Raw genomic sequence first — 14,633 nt, forward strand, 5'->3', positions numbered from 1 at the left:
CCATGACTTGGTGATGGACGTAAGTTATGCTTGTGCCATGACTTGGAGATGGACGTAAGGTATGCTTGTGCCATGACTTGGTGATGGATGGGACGTAAGGTATGCTTGTGCCATGACTTGGTGATGGACGTAAGGTATGCTTGTGCCATGACTTGGTGATGGACGTAAGGTATGCTTGTACCATGACTTGGTGATGCTGTGTGTCCCTGCAGCCAAGGGGAAGGGTAGTGGAGGGGTGAAGATGGCCAAGCTGTATGCCTGGGTGGCTCTGCAGACCCTGCCCGAGGAGATGGTGATCAGCCCATGTCTGCTGGACTTCCTGGAGAAAGCCCTGGAGACCATCCCCATCACCCCCGTGGAGAGGAACTACACAAGTCAGTGGGCCTTGTTTTATCCACACGTATTATGTACTTATATTTTAAACATGTATGTCAGGATTGACTACTTAAAGGGACACTTCACCCTTGGACACTGGTCTCACTACCTTCCTGGACTACAATTCCCATAATTATTTGGTGCACTGCTCCTCCTTGTGGATAGGGGGAGAGCTGTCTTACTGAGACAACATGTAGTCCAGGAAGGAAGTGAGCCCAGTGTCCATGACATCAGAGACAACAGGCTCACTGCTACAATCTAAAATATCTAAAACCACATATTACACACATAAAGACCCCCAGGAAAGTGTTCTAAAGCTTCTAAACGTCATTAACATATATTTTGCAAAAAGGGTGAAGTGTCCCTTTAAAGCTGCTATAAGCAATAATATGTCAAAATGTGAATGGCCTTTTCTTTTCGGTATTCAGGCAGCCAGCAAACTCAGGTAACTCGGGTTTAGCTGAGAAAGACCTATGGCTAAAACGTCCCTGCACACCGGACTCGTTTTCGGAATTCTAGCTGTGTTTTTCCGTCTGTTTTCAGAAAAAAAACGCGCCCAGTGTGCAACCACCTTAAGACTCGGGGAAACTCGTGTTTGGCAGTCATTTGTTTTTGGCACATTAGCCAAATAGAAGCCATTCATCTGTACTGTAAAAAAAAAAAAAGGGAAAAAAAGTCAGCCATTTTAATTTGATGTTTTTGTGATGTTTTTTCACGTGAATGCGAGCGTGAACGTCCATATGTGTCTCTTGTTGCAGCGGTGACGTCCCAAGAGGAGGACATGGGACACTTTGACCCCGTGGACCCTCTGGAGGAGTCGGCCACCTCCCTGGTGTCCTCCTCCACCTCCGCCTACTCCTCCTTCCCTGTGGACGTGGTGGTCTACGTTAGAGTCCAGGTACTGTGTGGAACAACATATTGAGGAACACTGATATAGAAAACATGGCGTCAGGCCTAAATGGGTTTTAAATACCTAATGAATGTCTCCTGTGTCCTCCAGCCGTCCCAGATCCGCTTCAGCTGTCTGCCCATGTCCAGGGTGGAGTGTATGCTCAAACTGCCCTCCCTCGACCTCGTCTTCTCCTCCAACCGAGGAGAGCTGGAGATGCCCACGGGAAGCTACCCCGCGGACGCAACGTACCCGCCATCCAGCACCCCGCCGGCGCACAGCGTCCCCAAGCCACCCTCCAGCAAAGGTATGGCCTCCCCAAGCCACCCCCCAGCAAAGGTATGGCCTCCCCAAGCCACCCCCCAGCAAAGGTATGGACATCCCCAAGCCACCCCCCAGCAAAGGTATGGCCTCCCCAAGCCACCCCCCAGCAAAGGTATGGACATCCCCAAGCCACCCCCCAGCAAAGGTATGGACATCCCCAAGCCACCCCCCAGCAAAGGTATGGACATCCCCAAGCCACCCCCCCAGCAAAGGTATGGACATCCCCAAGCCACCCCCCCAGCAAAGGTATAGAGCACCGAAGTCCTGACGTAACTCGCTCATCCCGACGATTCCCCTGGTTCGCGGAAGTAATTTCTCTATGGAGAATAACATGGGGTGATCTTAATATACTATAAGCGTTGTGGTCCAAAAATAAACAAGCTGTCTCGGTGTTATTGTCAGGGAGGTGTCTCTGTATCGTTTGCAACAGTCAGTCACTCATATATACAGTCTGCTTCTAGCGAAAATCTAACTAATTCAGCAGCAGTAACATTAGCGTTTTCTCTCAGTCAGTTGATTCTTCATATCCATATGAGTGAAGCGGCCGGGGTGACATGTTTATTTTTATTTATGTCTATTTTCATATAACAACACAGTTGTTATGAGGCGATCTAAAATCGCCTCAATGGGGATTTCAATTAACTAAATCAACTAAACAAATACATGAACCTGGGGACTGACGCCCTCTACTGAAAGTGACTTCAGACTTCGGTGCTCTATGGACGTCCCCAAGCCCCCCCCCCCCCCCCCCCCGTCATAATGTGCCATTTACGTCTCTTTATTGTTAACGGTATGGTCACATATAACCCCCCTATTATGAAAATTGCCCAACATATGCAAGTTATCATCTGACAGTTTCTAAATGCTGGCGGACCTGGCGAACATAAAACTTTAGGGTACTCAAAATGGCCGGCTTCACGTTCTGGCAAGTGGACTAAACCTGATTTATACTTGGTCAAGTATAGCCAATCTGCAAGCTGTCAACGCGTTGCGATCTTGTAGATCGGCCTTTTCCGGCATGGGCCACCAACAACGCGCAGTAGAAATCCGCCGTACCTCGTTCCCGCGTCAAATTGTGCTTTGTCTGCGTTTCTGTTTGGCTCCATCCATTTTACTCTGCTAAGCCCCTCCCCCTCTCCCCCTCTCTCCCAATCCAGCGTCTCCACTCTTAGGCAGTCCTCTGGGGCGGAGCCGCCACAGCAGCAGCCAATCGGACCTCACGGGACCTCCCGCCAGCTCGTCGGGCCTCAGCTTCACCGCCTGCATGTCGGACTTCTCCCTCTACGTCTTCCACCCTTACGGCGCCGGCAAGCAGCAGTCTGCCGTCACGGGCCTCCCCCCCGGCCCCGGACCGCTAGGTAAGCAGCAGTCTGCCGTCACGGGTCTTCCCCCCGGCCCCGGACCGCTAGGTAAGCAGCAATCTGCCGTCACGGGCCTCCCCCCCGGCCCCGGGACCGCTAGGTAAGCGGTAACAACACATCTTCAACCACATTTTAGTTAGTTACCGGTAGTTAGTTGTTGTGAAAGTTGCAGTTAGGGAATTTGACACATTCCATCCGTAGGACGTCTGGAAACGTCATAGGGAATCCAAACGGCGGATGCATTGTGCGTGTGTACACGTCCTAGCGAACCCTCAATGATACAAGGCGAGAGATGAATATTCTGTTTATTTTTTTTATTTTTTTTTTTCAGTCGGACTCTCGGCCACCGTACTTCACGCTCTACGGTCATATTAGCTTCCCGTTCACTTAGCTGTTAGCGCGGCAGAAAGAATGCCTCGTCTCTCCTAATCCAGGGCGCTCTCCGTGGTTTTGATCTGATGGATATACTAGCGCTTCATTTCTGCTCCTCATCCGCCTCTCGTTCAAAATATAATTGTAGGTACGGTGGACGAGGAGCCGTCTTCGGTGACGGGCAGGAAGGACTCCCTGAGCATCAACCTGGAGTTTGTGAAGGTCAGCCTGTCCAGGATGAGGAGAACCGGAGGCCCCACCTTCATCGAGAGCTTCATCCCCACCAAGACGGGCAAGATGGACACCACCCTCATCAACATCTCAGGTATGGAGAGAGCAGTCCCTGGAGCCGTAACCTGGCCTCACCAGGCTTTAGTTTAGAGCAGTCCCTGGAACCGTAACCTGGCCTCACCAGGCTTTAGTTTAGAGCAGTCCCTGGAACCGTAACCTGGCCTCACCAGGCTTTAGTTTCCACCACCTCGGAGGAAAGCCTGGTCTCTGTGCCGTGTGATCCGGTCGGGAGCGGATTATATCGTCGCGTCATGTTGTAGTGTTGTTTTGTAGTCGTCGGGCAGGAACAATCAAACGGAACTTTCTTTTCCCTCAAACCGGAAGAATAACAATAAAAGCTCTCGTAGCGTGTAGCTTTTATTGAGAAAAATCGGTTCTAGAGGGAAAAGGAAGTTCCGGAAGATTGATGACTACAAAACAATAATACAACATGACATAGCGATATCATCCACTCCCGACCGGTTCATTTACCCCATATGGAATGGTGCCCACGCTACTGGAAACATGAGCACACTGTCCCCCTACAAAATTTACAATTTAAGCATTTAGCAAAGGCTCTTTATTTATTTTTTATGTCAAAAAGTGGGCAGCCTGGGTCGCCGGATGGTAACCGCAAGGTTGCCAGTTCGAACCCTGTGGGCTCCCCCAGAGTTTGTGTCGAAGTGTCCTTGAGCAAAGACACTGAACCCCTAATTGCTCCTGATGTGCTGGTTGGTGCCTTGCATGGTTTCCACCGCCATCAGTGTATTAATGTGTGTGTGAATGGGTGAATGTAATGCACAGTCTATGTAAAGCGCCTTGGATAAAGGCGCTATGTAAATGCGCCATTTACCATTTTGTGTGTGTGTGTGTGTGTGTGTGTGTGTGTGTGTGTGTGTGTGTGTGTGTGTGTGTGTGTGTGTGTGTGTGTGTGTGTGTGTGTGTGTGTGTGTGTGTGTGTGTGTGTGTGTGTGTGTGTGTGTGTGTGTGTGTGTGTGTGTGTGTGTGTGTGTGTGTGTGCGCCTTGCAGCGGTGTGTGACATCGGCTCAGCCTCCTTCAAGTACGACATGAGACGTCTGAGTGAGATCCTGGCGTTCCCCCGGGCCTGGTACAGACGCAGCATCGCCAGACGCCTGTTCCTGGGAGACCAGACCATCAACCTACCAGGTGACAACCAGGGAACATGATTAGACCATTAACCTACCAGGTGACAACCAGGGAACATGATTAGACCATTGACCTACCAGGTGACAACCATGGAACATGATTAGACCATTAACCTACCAGGTGACAACCAGGGAACATGATTAGACCATTAACCTACCAGGTGACAACCAGGGAACATGATTAGACCATTGACCTACCAGGTGACAACCATGGAACATGACCCGTTTAGACCAGAGGAGTGGTCTACATCCAGTAGAGTGAAAACATTACTTTTGAATAGGAATTAAAGCAATCTATTTGGGGGCTGTAATTTTCACATGTGTCGGAGCATTCTGTGTCAATGGTTTCTGAATCATCAGATGTAGATGACTCCACCCTCCTCCTCTGTGCATCATCATCCTCCTCCTCACTCTCAACTTCCTCGTCCTCCTCAACTGGCCCTGTTGCAGGTATCACAAAACAGTGAAAACACATGCCCTTTGCCTTATTACTGGTACAGTAGATCATCATGTGTACGTGTGTACGTCCTCATCACTCTGATCAAGGCAGAGAACCCAGACAAGCACCATGACATCGTGTCCTTTCTTGGTCCTTTCCATACACAGTGTGTGATGATGAGTGCCATCAACAAGCGCTACAAGGGGGAGAGAGAGCGAGTGCATTTTCTGGCAGCCTGACACCCGCGGCAGGAGGTACAGTAGTGTTTCTCGGCGGCATCAGTCCGATACACCATAAATCTAACCCCAACCGCAAGCATGACGCAACGCATGGCATCAGCCGCATAACAACCGCAGCAGGCGATAGTGTTTCTCTGCGGCATCAGTCAGACACTCTACCCTAACCCTAACCGCAAGCACAACTCAACGCATGTTTGACCAACGCACTGCTGCGGGAAAGCGAGCGGCAGTTGAGTGTCATAATCCCAGTTTCCCCGGCAGATGCAGGGAAAAAGGGGCGTTAACCGGCAGTTGCGGTGTGGAGCGGCGACCACGAGATGGAGCGGCAGTAGAGTGACATAATCCCCCGGCAGATGCCGGCCCTCCCTCCGGCAGCGCTGCGGCTGTTACCAGCAGTTTACCGGCAGTAGCTGCCGAATGTACCGACAGTGCAGCAGAATGGACCTGTCATAATCCATCCACCTACCCCGGCAGCTGGCAGCCCTCCCCCAGGCAGCGCCGCGTCTCATTTCCGTAGAATGCACTCACTGCTTCTGACAAGGGGAGTGAGCTAGGAGATATACTTGTCGCGGGAGGAGTCATTGCTGAGGGATCTGTTGATTGTGCGCTGAAAGGCAAGCATTATAAGAGGGGCTGCGTTGCTTGAGGCTGATGTATGAGGCACTTATGAGGAGAGGCTGATATCCAACCTAACAGAGGAGACGAGTCTCTCCCAGGAAACCCTGCTCATGCAGCACTGGAGGCTGATGCAGATCTCAAGAATCTCATCAGAAACCTTTACTCCCAATTAGAGGTCCATGACAGCTAATGCAGAATGTGCATGCAGTCCATATCTACAACTGGGAAGAGTACGTCAGCTCTTTGCCTGCTATGCAGCCGTGGATGGTAGCATACAACAACTATATGTATTGGAGGTGGCTGCCTGACTTCTGGGCTGATGCTGACCACTCTTCCTGCTGAACAGGTTCCCTTCCTTCGTACTAATTTCACTCAGTCCATCACAGGTAACCACTATTCCAACATGGCCTAGGAAATGTGGATTGAATGTACAATGAACAAGGGCAGCTAAATTAAGTCAGGCTGGCTCCCCATCCTCTAAAATCAGCTGCTGGTGCACTCTAGAAATGTCAACAATGTGGCCTGCATAAGAGTGGAACACAACACTCTTGCCACCCGAAAAGAAGCCAAGAGGAAGCACACGGAAAGTGCCCAGGATGGGCATGATCTGGAGGATGGCAACTCCATCAGCGGAAGATCGAGATCAAGAAGGCAACACATCCAAGTGGTTGGACTATGTCCACAAGGTGTAATCCATCATCCTTGCCTACCATTGTGATGCTCACCGTATCATCTGTGTGAATGACCCATACGATGCAGCATACTCAACTAAAGATGATGAGCGATACCTGCGTGTGTACAGGGTACAGGCACATGTTACCAACATGTACATGAAATTGAATGACACCTTCCACTGTGCCAAGGCATTCAAAACACTACTGTGAGTGGTTGCAAAAATGAATATGCAGCTACCTCACAGACCTGGCAGAGAATGTGAATGCAACGATTGTCAACTCAGACTACAGCATTGAGCAGTCTGAAGCTGACACCATCCACTTCACTGTTTATGCAGGCTGTGATGCCAACTCAGGCTTCTATGGCAAAAGAAAATCATCAGTGTATGACAAGGTGGTAAAGAGCTCTATGGCACAGCACCAGCTCTCACGGTGTGGAGATAGCCTTGACCTTGAGAAGGAGGTAGAACAATAGTTCTTTGCATATACGGGACAGGTAATCTATGGAGACAAGAAGCCTGTCCTGCCAAGTAGAAGAGAATGAGGAAAAAATAATGAATCTGTCTTCCTCCAGATAGAGATAGCCTACGCCAACACTGCCTCCACACCAACTACTTTGCGTATCTAGTGCTCCACCCCACACTGAAGCACCACCCCTCACCACTCGGACAGATTCAGAGTTGGTGGGTGGTCGCTGTCGTCGTGTCTGCCACATGAGGCCTGCTCTCTCAACACACCTACCTGCACCAGTTGAAGAGGACGAGGAACTTGAGAGTGAGGAGGAGGAGGAGGATGATGCACAGAGGAGGAGGGTGGAGTCATGTGTTTTGTGTCTGTAAAATTACAACCCCCAAATCGATTGCTTTCCTATTCAAAAGTAATGTTTTCACTCTACTGGATGGCGGCCATCTTGCATTTCGGGGCCAAAACGAGGTCTGGAGACAAAAGACAAACGCATGTTGGCTCCAGAACCCAAAAGACAAACGCATGTTGGCTCCAGAACCCAAAAGACAAACGCATGTTGGCTCCAGAACCCAAAAGAGAAGCGCATGTTGTCTCCAGTTTTTGGGGTCCTTGACATGAAAATGTTTGAGAACGACGAAACATAGGTTTCTATCATGACGGGTCAGAAAACTGTCATAATATAGAAGACATTTTGTAGAATCGAGCTCAGGTCCAAATGGGCTTAACTAACTAACTAACTAACTTTCTTTTCCCGTCACGCGATTCTGTTTTTTGCTTCAAACCACAGCCTCGGGCCCGGCCACTCCAGACTCGGTAGAGAACGTCACCCAGCACGCCCTGTCCCCCGAGTCCAGCCGCAAGGCCTACTGGAGGACGTGGGACGGCGTCCCGCAGTCCCCCAACGTCTTCTCCGACCACTCGGCGGGGAACAACATGTCCCCGGGAGGACTGTCGTCCCACCTCAAGTCCCCGGCGCCGGGACGACGCACCCGGAGCGTGTCGGACTCCTCTGCCCCTAGAAGAGGTAAACGTCTAAAAACAAGACGAGAAATGTTCGTCGTCGTTTTTTCACTGACGAAAACTAAATGGAAACACTAACTGAACAACCAATATGTCAATTTGAAGCTATGATTCCCTGCTTTCATAAAACATGAAAATCCAATGTTAGTCCCTCAGTCAAATGTAGTCACATTTAGTCTTATTTATTTTCTTAGTGGCTTATAGCAGGGGTGCCCACACTTTTTTGACTTGAGAGCTACTTTCACAATGACCAGCTCAACAAGATCTACTCACCCAAAAAAGTATTATCCCATTTCTGAAAACAGCAGCACTGGCGTTACATACTATAAGACAAACACACTTGGAATGGGAAATAGAGAGAGGGAAATGGAATTCGTAGTTAATGTCGTAGTAATGTCTTGCAAAAAACAGCGAGTTGAATGAATGCCTTTAATGCAGACTCGGGGTCCATAGAAAAAACATACAAAACGCAAAATAAGCCTGTTTTCTCAAGAAAAAATGAGAAAACAGGATTGAAAGGTTCACTTCTGTGGTCTCTAACATTGCACCTGTTGCAACATCTATTCACTAAATATACTGACAAATTCGAGAAAAACTGGACTAAAATGTTAGGGAGGAACCAGTGGACGAGAGATCCAGTGTAAGTAATTTTACACTTGGTTGCATGCTGAAAATAGCAGATCTACTGCGACGCGTTGTGAGCTTGTAGAAGTGTAAATGTAGGCCTTTCGACGGCATCAAGAACCGCCAAAATACATTTTTGGTTGACTAAATCAACTCTAGATTTAGTCGACTAAATATTGTCTAAAACTAGACTAACACCAAAACATTCCGGGTGACGACAAATGTGACTAAAACGAAAACTATTCAAGAGACTATGCACTAAAACAAAAAACTAAAACACTGCTTATTGGCATGAAATGTGTGAGAACCACTGATTGCTTATGTTGTATACAGTATTGATGTATATATATATTGTTCATTTGAGAGGCGTTTCCCCCCCTGTGTTTAGACTCGCTGACCAAGACCTCCACCCCGTCCTTCAATAAGAACGTTTCCCCCCCTGTGTTTAGACTCTCTGACCAAGACCTCCACCCCGTCCTTCAATAAGAACGTTTCCCCCCCTGTGTTTAGACTCGCTGACCAAGACCTCCACCCCGTCCTTCAATAAGAACGTTTCCCCCCCTGTGTTTAGACTCGCTGACCAAGACCTCCACCCCGTCCTTCAATAAGAACGTTTCCCCCCCTGTGTTTAGACTCGCTGACCAAGACCTCCACCCCGTCCTTCAATAAGAACGTTTCCCCCCCTGTGTTTAGACTCGCTGACCAAGACCTCCACCCCGTCCTTCAATAAGAACGTTTCCCCCCCTGTGTTTAGACTCGCTGACCAAGACCTCCACCCCGTCCTTCAATAAGAACGTTTCCCCCCCTGTGTTTAGACTCACTGACCAAGACCTCCACCCCGTCCTTCAATAAGAACGGCAGCAAGGCGGCCGGGCAGCAGGGGACGCCCTGGGAGACCCTGGTGGTGTTCGCCATCAACCTCAAACAACTCAACGTGCAGATGAACATGAGCAACGTCATGGGAAACAACACGTGAGTCGCCACGGGAACCCCTTTTTGGTGTTTTATAAGCATTATGTTTATAATAATAATAATAATAATAATAATCATAATAAACTTTATTTGTATAGCACCTTTCATACATAAATGCAGCTCAAAGTGCTTCACAGGGCAGGACACAAAAATATAATACAATGAAACACAAGTAGTTAAAATGATAGAACAATGGCAAAGAACAAAATTGAATATAAGAACATAAAATAAATAAAAACAAATAAAAACACCACATGCAGCAAATCAGTCGGGGCAGGGTAGGAACGTGCATAGTAAAACTCAACTAAAAGCAAGAGTGAAGAGGTGAGTCTTGAGTTGAGATTTAAAAATGTCTACAGAGGGTGCGTGTCTGAGCTCGAATGGAAGTTTATTCCAGGCTGTTGGGCCGTAGAAGCTTTAGCATAAACCGAGTGCCGCTCTACGAGCATGTAGGTCTGCTGATCGTGAAAATGTGGCACAAATCTTTGAATATTATATTCTTTCAGAGCGAAATCTTTTTTTCTGGGTGGGTCCCTGGTCCCTGGAACAACACATTTTCAGATGGGGGTCGGTGGCCAAATACGTAAAGAAATGTTCAGTGGTAAAAAACCACTGATATCGAAACATGAGGTTTTTCAGAAAACTTTTTAGGATGTTTTTAAGACCTGAACGTAACCCCCTCCTCTCCCCCAGGTGGACCACCAGTGGGCTGAAGAGTCAGGGCCGTCTGTCGGTGGGCAGCAACCGTGACAGAGAGATCAGCATGTCGGTGGGTCTGGGACGCTCCAAGCTGGACTCCAAGGGAGGAGTGGTGGGTGGAAACATAGACGTCAACACCTTGGAGATGGTCTGTAAGTACACACACACACACACAACCACACCGTGCTGTCATGGTGACACTCACAACCTGCCACCGTACGACGCATTGTGTAGTGCAGTGTTGTTTTCGTCGAGTAAAAACGAAGACGATTTTCTTTTGTCGACTACCTTTTTTTCACTGACGGAAACAAAATGGAAACCAAATGAAAACTAAGCTACAGTATGGTGACTAAGACTGAATGTATTGACAATTTCGTCAACAAATAAAAACTAGGAAGGGACTAGTGGACAAGAGATCCAGTATAAGTCAGTTTACACTTCCTTGCGTGCTGAAAACGCGCTGCGAGCTTGTAGATCGGCTATTTTCAGCAAGTGTAAAATCAGCCATCAAGGCCCACCAAAACACATTTCACCTGTAGATTTAGGCGACTAAAATCTTATGACATTTGGTCGACTAAAACTAGACTAAACACTACAACAAACATTCCGGGTGACAAAAACTTACTAAAACTAAATGAAGACGTTTCTAGAGACTATGGGCTCCATTTTCGCCTTATCCCTTATCCCTAAACTTCTTTGCCTAGAAGTTTAGGGGTTTAGCAGGGGTTTAGCAGTGACGAAAATGGAGCCCTAAAATCAAAATTTGCTGCAAAAAACACTGATTGTGATCACGTGCTGTAGATATTAGATTGGCTGTGTTCACTGTTGTTGTTTGTCACTATGCCAAGTATAATTAATACAGTGATTAATCAGACCAATCGTCCCAGACGTTTTGGTGTCTAGAGATTTTGTGACTGTCCCTCATTATTATTAATATGTACGTACTGCAAAATGTACTGAATTATGTTTTAACCCATTTTTGGTGTTGTGAAAGGGCACATAATGTGTTAATTCACTTTCTATTTACTAAAAAGCTGGAGAGACAGGGGGGGACCTCTGTTATTAACATGCAGTAGCAGTGATTACTATCTGAATAATAGTAAAGTATTTAACACTTATTTTTACACAAGAATGGCACTCATACGGCCATACGCTCACCGACGTCAAAACCTTTCAACGGAAGTGGAAACCTTTTTAAGTAAAAAAAAAAGAAAACGAACAAATGCATTAAACATGAAGTGAAATTCAAAGCCCTTTACTTTGGACTATGCAGTTGAAGGCTGCGTGACTGACGTGTGCGTGCGTGCGTGCGTGTGTGTGTGCGTGCGTGCGTGTGTGTGTGCGTGCGTGTGTGTGCGTGTGTGTGTGTGTGTGTGTCTGTGTGTGTCTGTGTGTGTCTGTGTGTCTGTGTGTCTGTGCGTGCGTGCGTGCGTGTGTGTGCTGCAGCCACCATCTCGGAGCATCCCAACCAGCAGCCCAGCCATAAGATCCAGATCACGCTGGGCTCCACGGAGGCCCGGGTGGACTACATGGGCTCCAGCATCCTCATGGGGGTGTTCAGCAACGCTGACCTGCAGCTGCAGGACGAGTGGAAGGTCAACCTGTGCTCCATGGACACCAGCCCTGCAGAGAAAAGGTAAGGGTCACCTGTTAACTCATGAGCTTGTAGGTCTGCTATTTTTGAAAAATCGTGAAAATATTTATTTCACGATAATTCTGAGGTCAGGCCTAAATGGGTTGATATCTCTCCGTCTACAGTGAGATCTTCGTCCACGGGGACCTCCAGTGGGACATCTTCCAGGTGATCATCTCCCGCTCCACCACCCCAGACCTCATCAAGATCGGCATGAAGCTGCAGGAGTTCTTCACCCAGCAGTTTGACACCAGCAAGCGCGCTCTGTCTACGTGGGGGCCCGGCCCCTACCTGCCCCCCAAGGCCCCCGTCATCAACATGGAGAAAGGGGCTCCTGAGATCTGTAAGAACACACTCGCCTCGTCACACCAGTGGTTCCCAAACTTGTTCAAGGACCCCCACATTGACACAAATTGGGGCGATGGGCCTCAATTAAAAAATACAAAAAGAAATATTCAAGATTTCAATTCAAATATAGCAAAAATCGCCGATCTGCAAGCTCAAAACGCGTCGCAGTGTAGATCGGCTATTTTTGCTATGACAGTAATAATATGCAATGTGGCCCTCTGGAGTGAGTGTGGAACTATAGTGGCCCTCTGGAGTGAGTGTGGAACTATAGTGGTCCTCTGGAGTGAGTGTGGAACTATAGTGGCCCTCTGGAGTGAGTGTGGAACTATAGTGGCCCTCTGGAGTGAGTGTGGAACTATAGTGGTCCTCTGGAGTGAGTGTGGAACTATAGTGGCCCTCTGGAGTGAGTGTGGAACTATAGTGGTCCTCTGGAGTGAGTGTGGAACTATAGTGGCCCTCTGGAGTGAGTGTGGAAACATAGTGGTCCTCTGGAGTGAGTGTGGAACTATAGTGGCCCTCTGGAGTGAGTGTGGAACTATAGTGGCCCTCTGGAGTGAGTGTGGAACTATAGTGGCCCTCTGGTGTGAGTGTGGAACTATAGTGGCCCTCTGGTGTGAGTGTGGAACTATAGTGGTCCTCTGGAGTGAGTGTGGAACTATAGTGGCCCTCTGGTGTGAGTGTGGAACTATAGTGGCCCTCTGGAGTGAGTGTGGAACTATAGTGGCCCTCTGGTGTGAGTGTGGAACTATAGTGGCCCTCTGGTGTGAGTGTGGAACTATAGTGGCCCTCTGGTGTGAGTGTGGAAATATAGTGGCCCTCTGGGAGTGAGTGTGGAAATATAGTGGCCCTCTGGAGTGAGTGTGGAACTATAGTGGCCCTCTGGGAGTGAGTGTGGAAATATAGTGGCCCTCTGGAGTGAGTGTGGAAATATAGTGGCCCTCTGGGAGTGAGTGTGGAAATATAGTGGCCCTCTGGAGTGAGTGTGGAAACATAGTGGCCCTCTGGAGTGAGTGTGGAACTATAGTGGCCCTCTGGAGTGAGTGTGGAACTATAGTGGCCCTCTGGTGTGAGTGTGGACACATAGTGGCCCTCTGGAGTGAGGGTGGAAACATAGTGGCCCTCTGGAGTGAGTGTGGAACTATAGTGGCCCTCTGGAGTGAGGGTGGAAACATAGTGGCCCTCTGGAGTGAGTGTGGAACTATAGTTGCCCTCTGGAGTGAGTGTGGAACTATAGTGGCCCTCTGGGGGTGAGTGTGGAACTATAGTGGCCGACTAAATGGCCCAACATACCTGAACCTCTGATCCACTCCCAGACATGGACGCGGCCCACCATCGCCACTGGCCCAGCGTGCTGAAGGTGATCGCCGGCTGCCACATCTCGCTGTTCCACATGCCCCTCCCCGAGGACACGATACAGCTGGGAGGCTCCATGAGCCTGCATGGCAACCACATGACGCTGGCCTGCTTCCACGGGCCCAACTTCAGGTCCAAGTCCTGGGCTCTGTTCCACCTGGAGGAGCCCAACATCGCCTTCTGGACCGAGGCGCAGAAGATCTGGGAGGACGGTGAGTTTGATTCAGCGGGTGAGATTGATATAGGGGGGCACGGTGGCACAGATTGATATAGGGGGCACCGTGGCACAGTTGGTAGTGCTCACAGCTAGAAGGTCCTGGGTTCGATTCCCGTTGAGGGACGCTGTGGGCGCTGGTGGCGTGTTCCTCTACCCGAGGCGGGGTTGGGGAAAGGGCCTTTCTGTGTGGAGTTTGCATGTTCTCCCTGTGTGTCCCCTAGGGTAGGTACCCTCACAAAAAACATGCAGTAATCCTGGTCTCTAAACTGCCTCCCCCTGGCCAGCCGGGGCGCCTGATGGAGGGGAAAGGAACTGGTCGGAATAACGTGTTCCTTCCACACCTTACGTCCGGCCGGGGAAATTCCCCCTTGTCTTGTGAAAAGAAGCAGCTTGGACTCCTCATGCATAGAAGGAAGCATGAGGTCAGTCCACTGCCCCCCAGGTTGGCAGAGGAAGTGTAGCGCCCAGGATTACATTAGATAATTGACACTGGGTGAAAAAAGAAATTGTGGGATAAAAATTATATATATAAAAAAATAGATTGATTTAGCATGGGTTTATTATTTTAAGAATT

The 14,633-nt window shown here is 48.9% G+C and overlaps 1 protein-coding gene across 1 annotated transcript in view; it reads left to right on the forward strand.

The window, feature by feature from the left end:
• The window catches only part of kiaa1109 (KIAA1109), a 196,078-nt gene that overhangs the window by 167,170 nt on the left and 14,275 nt on the right, over window positions 1-14,633 (forward strand). Inside the window, exons 77-88 of the mRNA XM_083792424.1 lie at window positions 213-374; window positions 1,134-1,273; window positions 1,376-1,571; window positions 2,746-2,946; window positions 3,470-3,646; window positions 4,622-4,759; window positions 7,981-8,217; window positions 9,653-9,809; window positions 10,503-10,660; window positions 11,955-12,144; window positions 12,267-12,484; window positions 13,803-14,054. Coding sequence (XP_083648550.1) covers window positions 213-374; window positions 1,134-1,273; window positions 1,376-1,571; window positions 2,746-2,946; window positions 3,470-3,646; window positions 4,622-4,759; window positions 7,981-8,217; window positions 9,653-9,809; window positions 10,503-10,660; window positions 11,955-12,144; window positions 12,267-12,484; window positions 13,803-14,054 — 2,226 coding nt within the window. The remainder of the gene's footprint in view (window positions 1-212; window positions 375-1,133; window positions 1,274-1,375; window positions 1,572-2,745; window positions 2,947-3,469; window positions 3,647-4,621; window positions 4,760-7,980; window positions 8,218-9,652; window positions 9,810-10,502; window positions 10,661-11,954; window positions 12,145-12,266; window positions 12,485-13,802; window positions 14,055-14,633) is intronic.

This window comes from Protomyctophum parallelum (genome assembly GCF_964188405.1).
Source record: "Protomyctophum parallelum genome assembly, chromosome: 20".
NCBI lineage: Eukaryota > Metazoa > Chordata > Actinopteri > Myctophiformes > Myctophidae > Protomyctophum > Protomyctophum parallelum.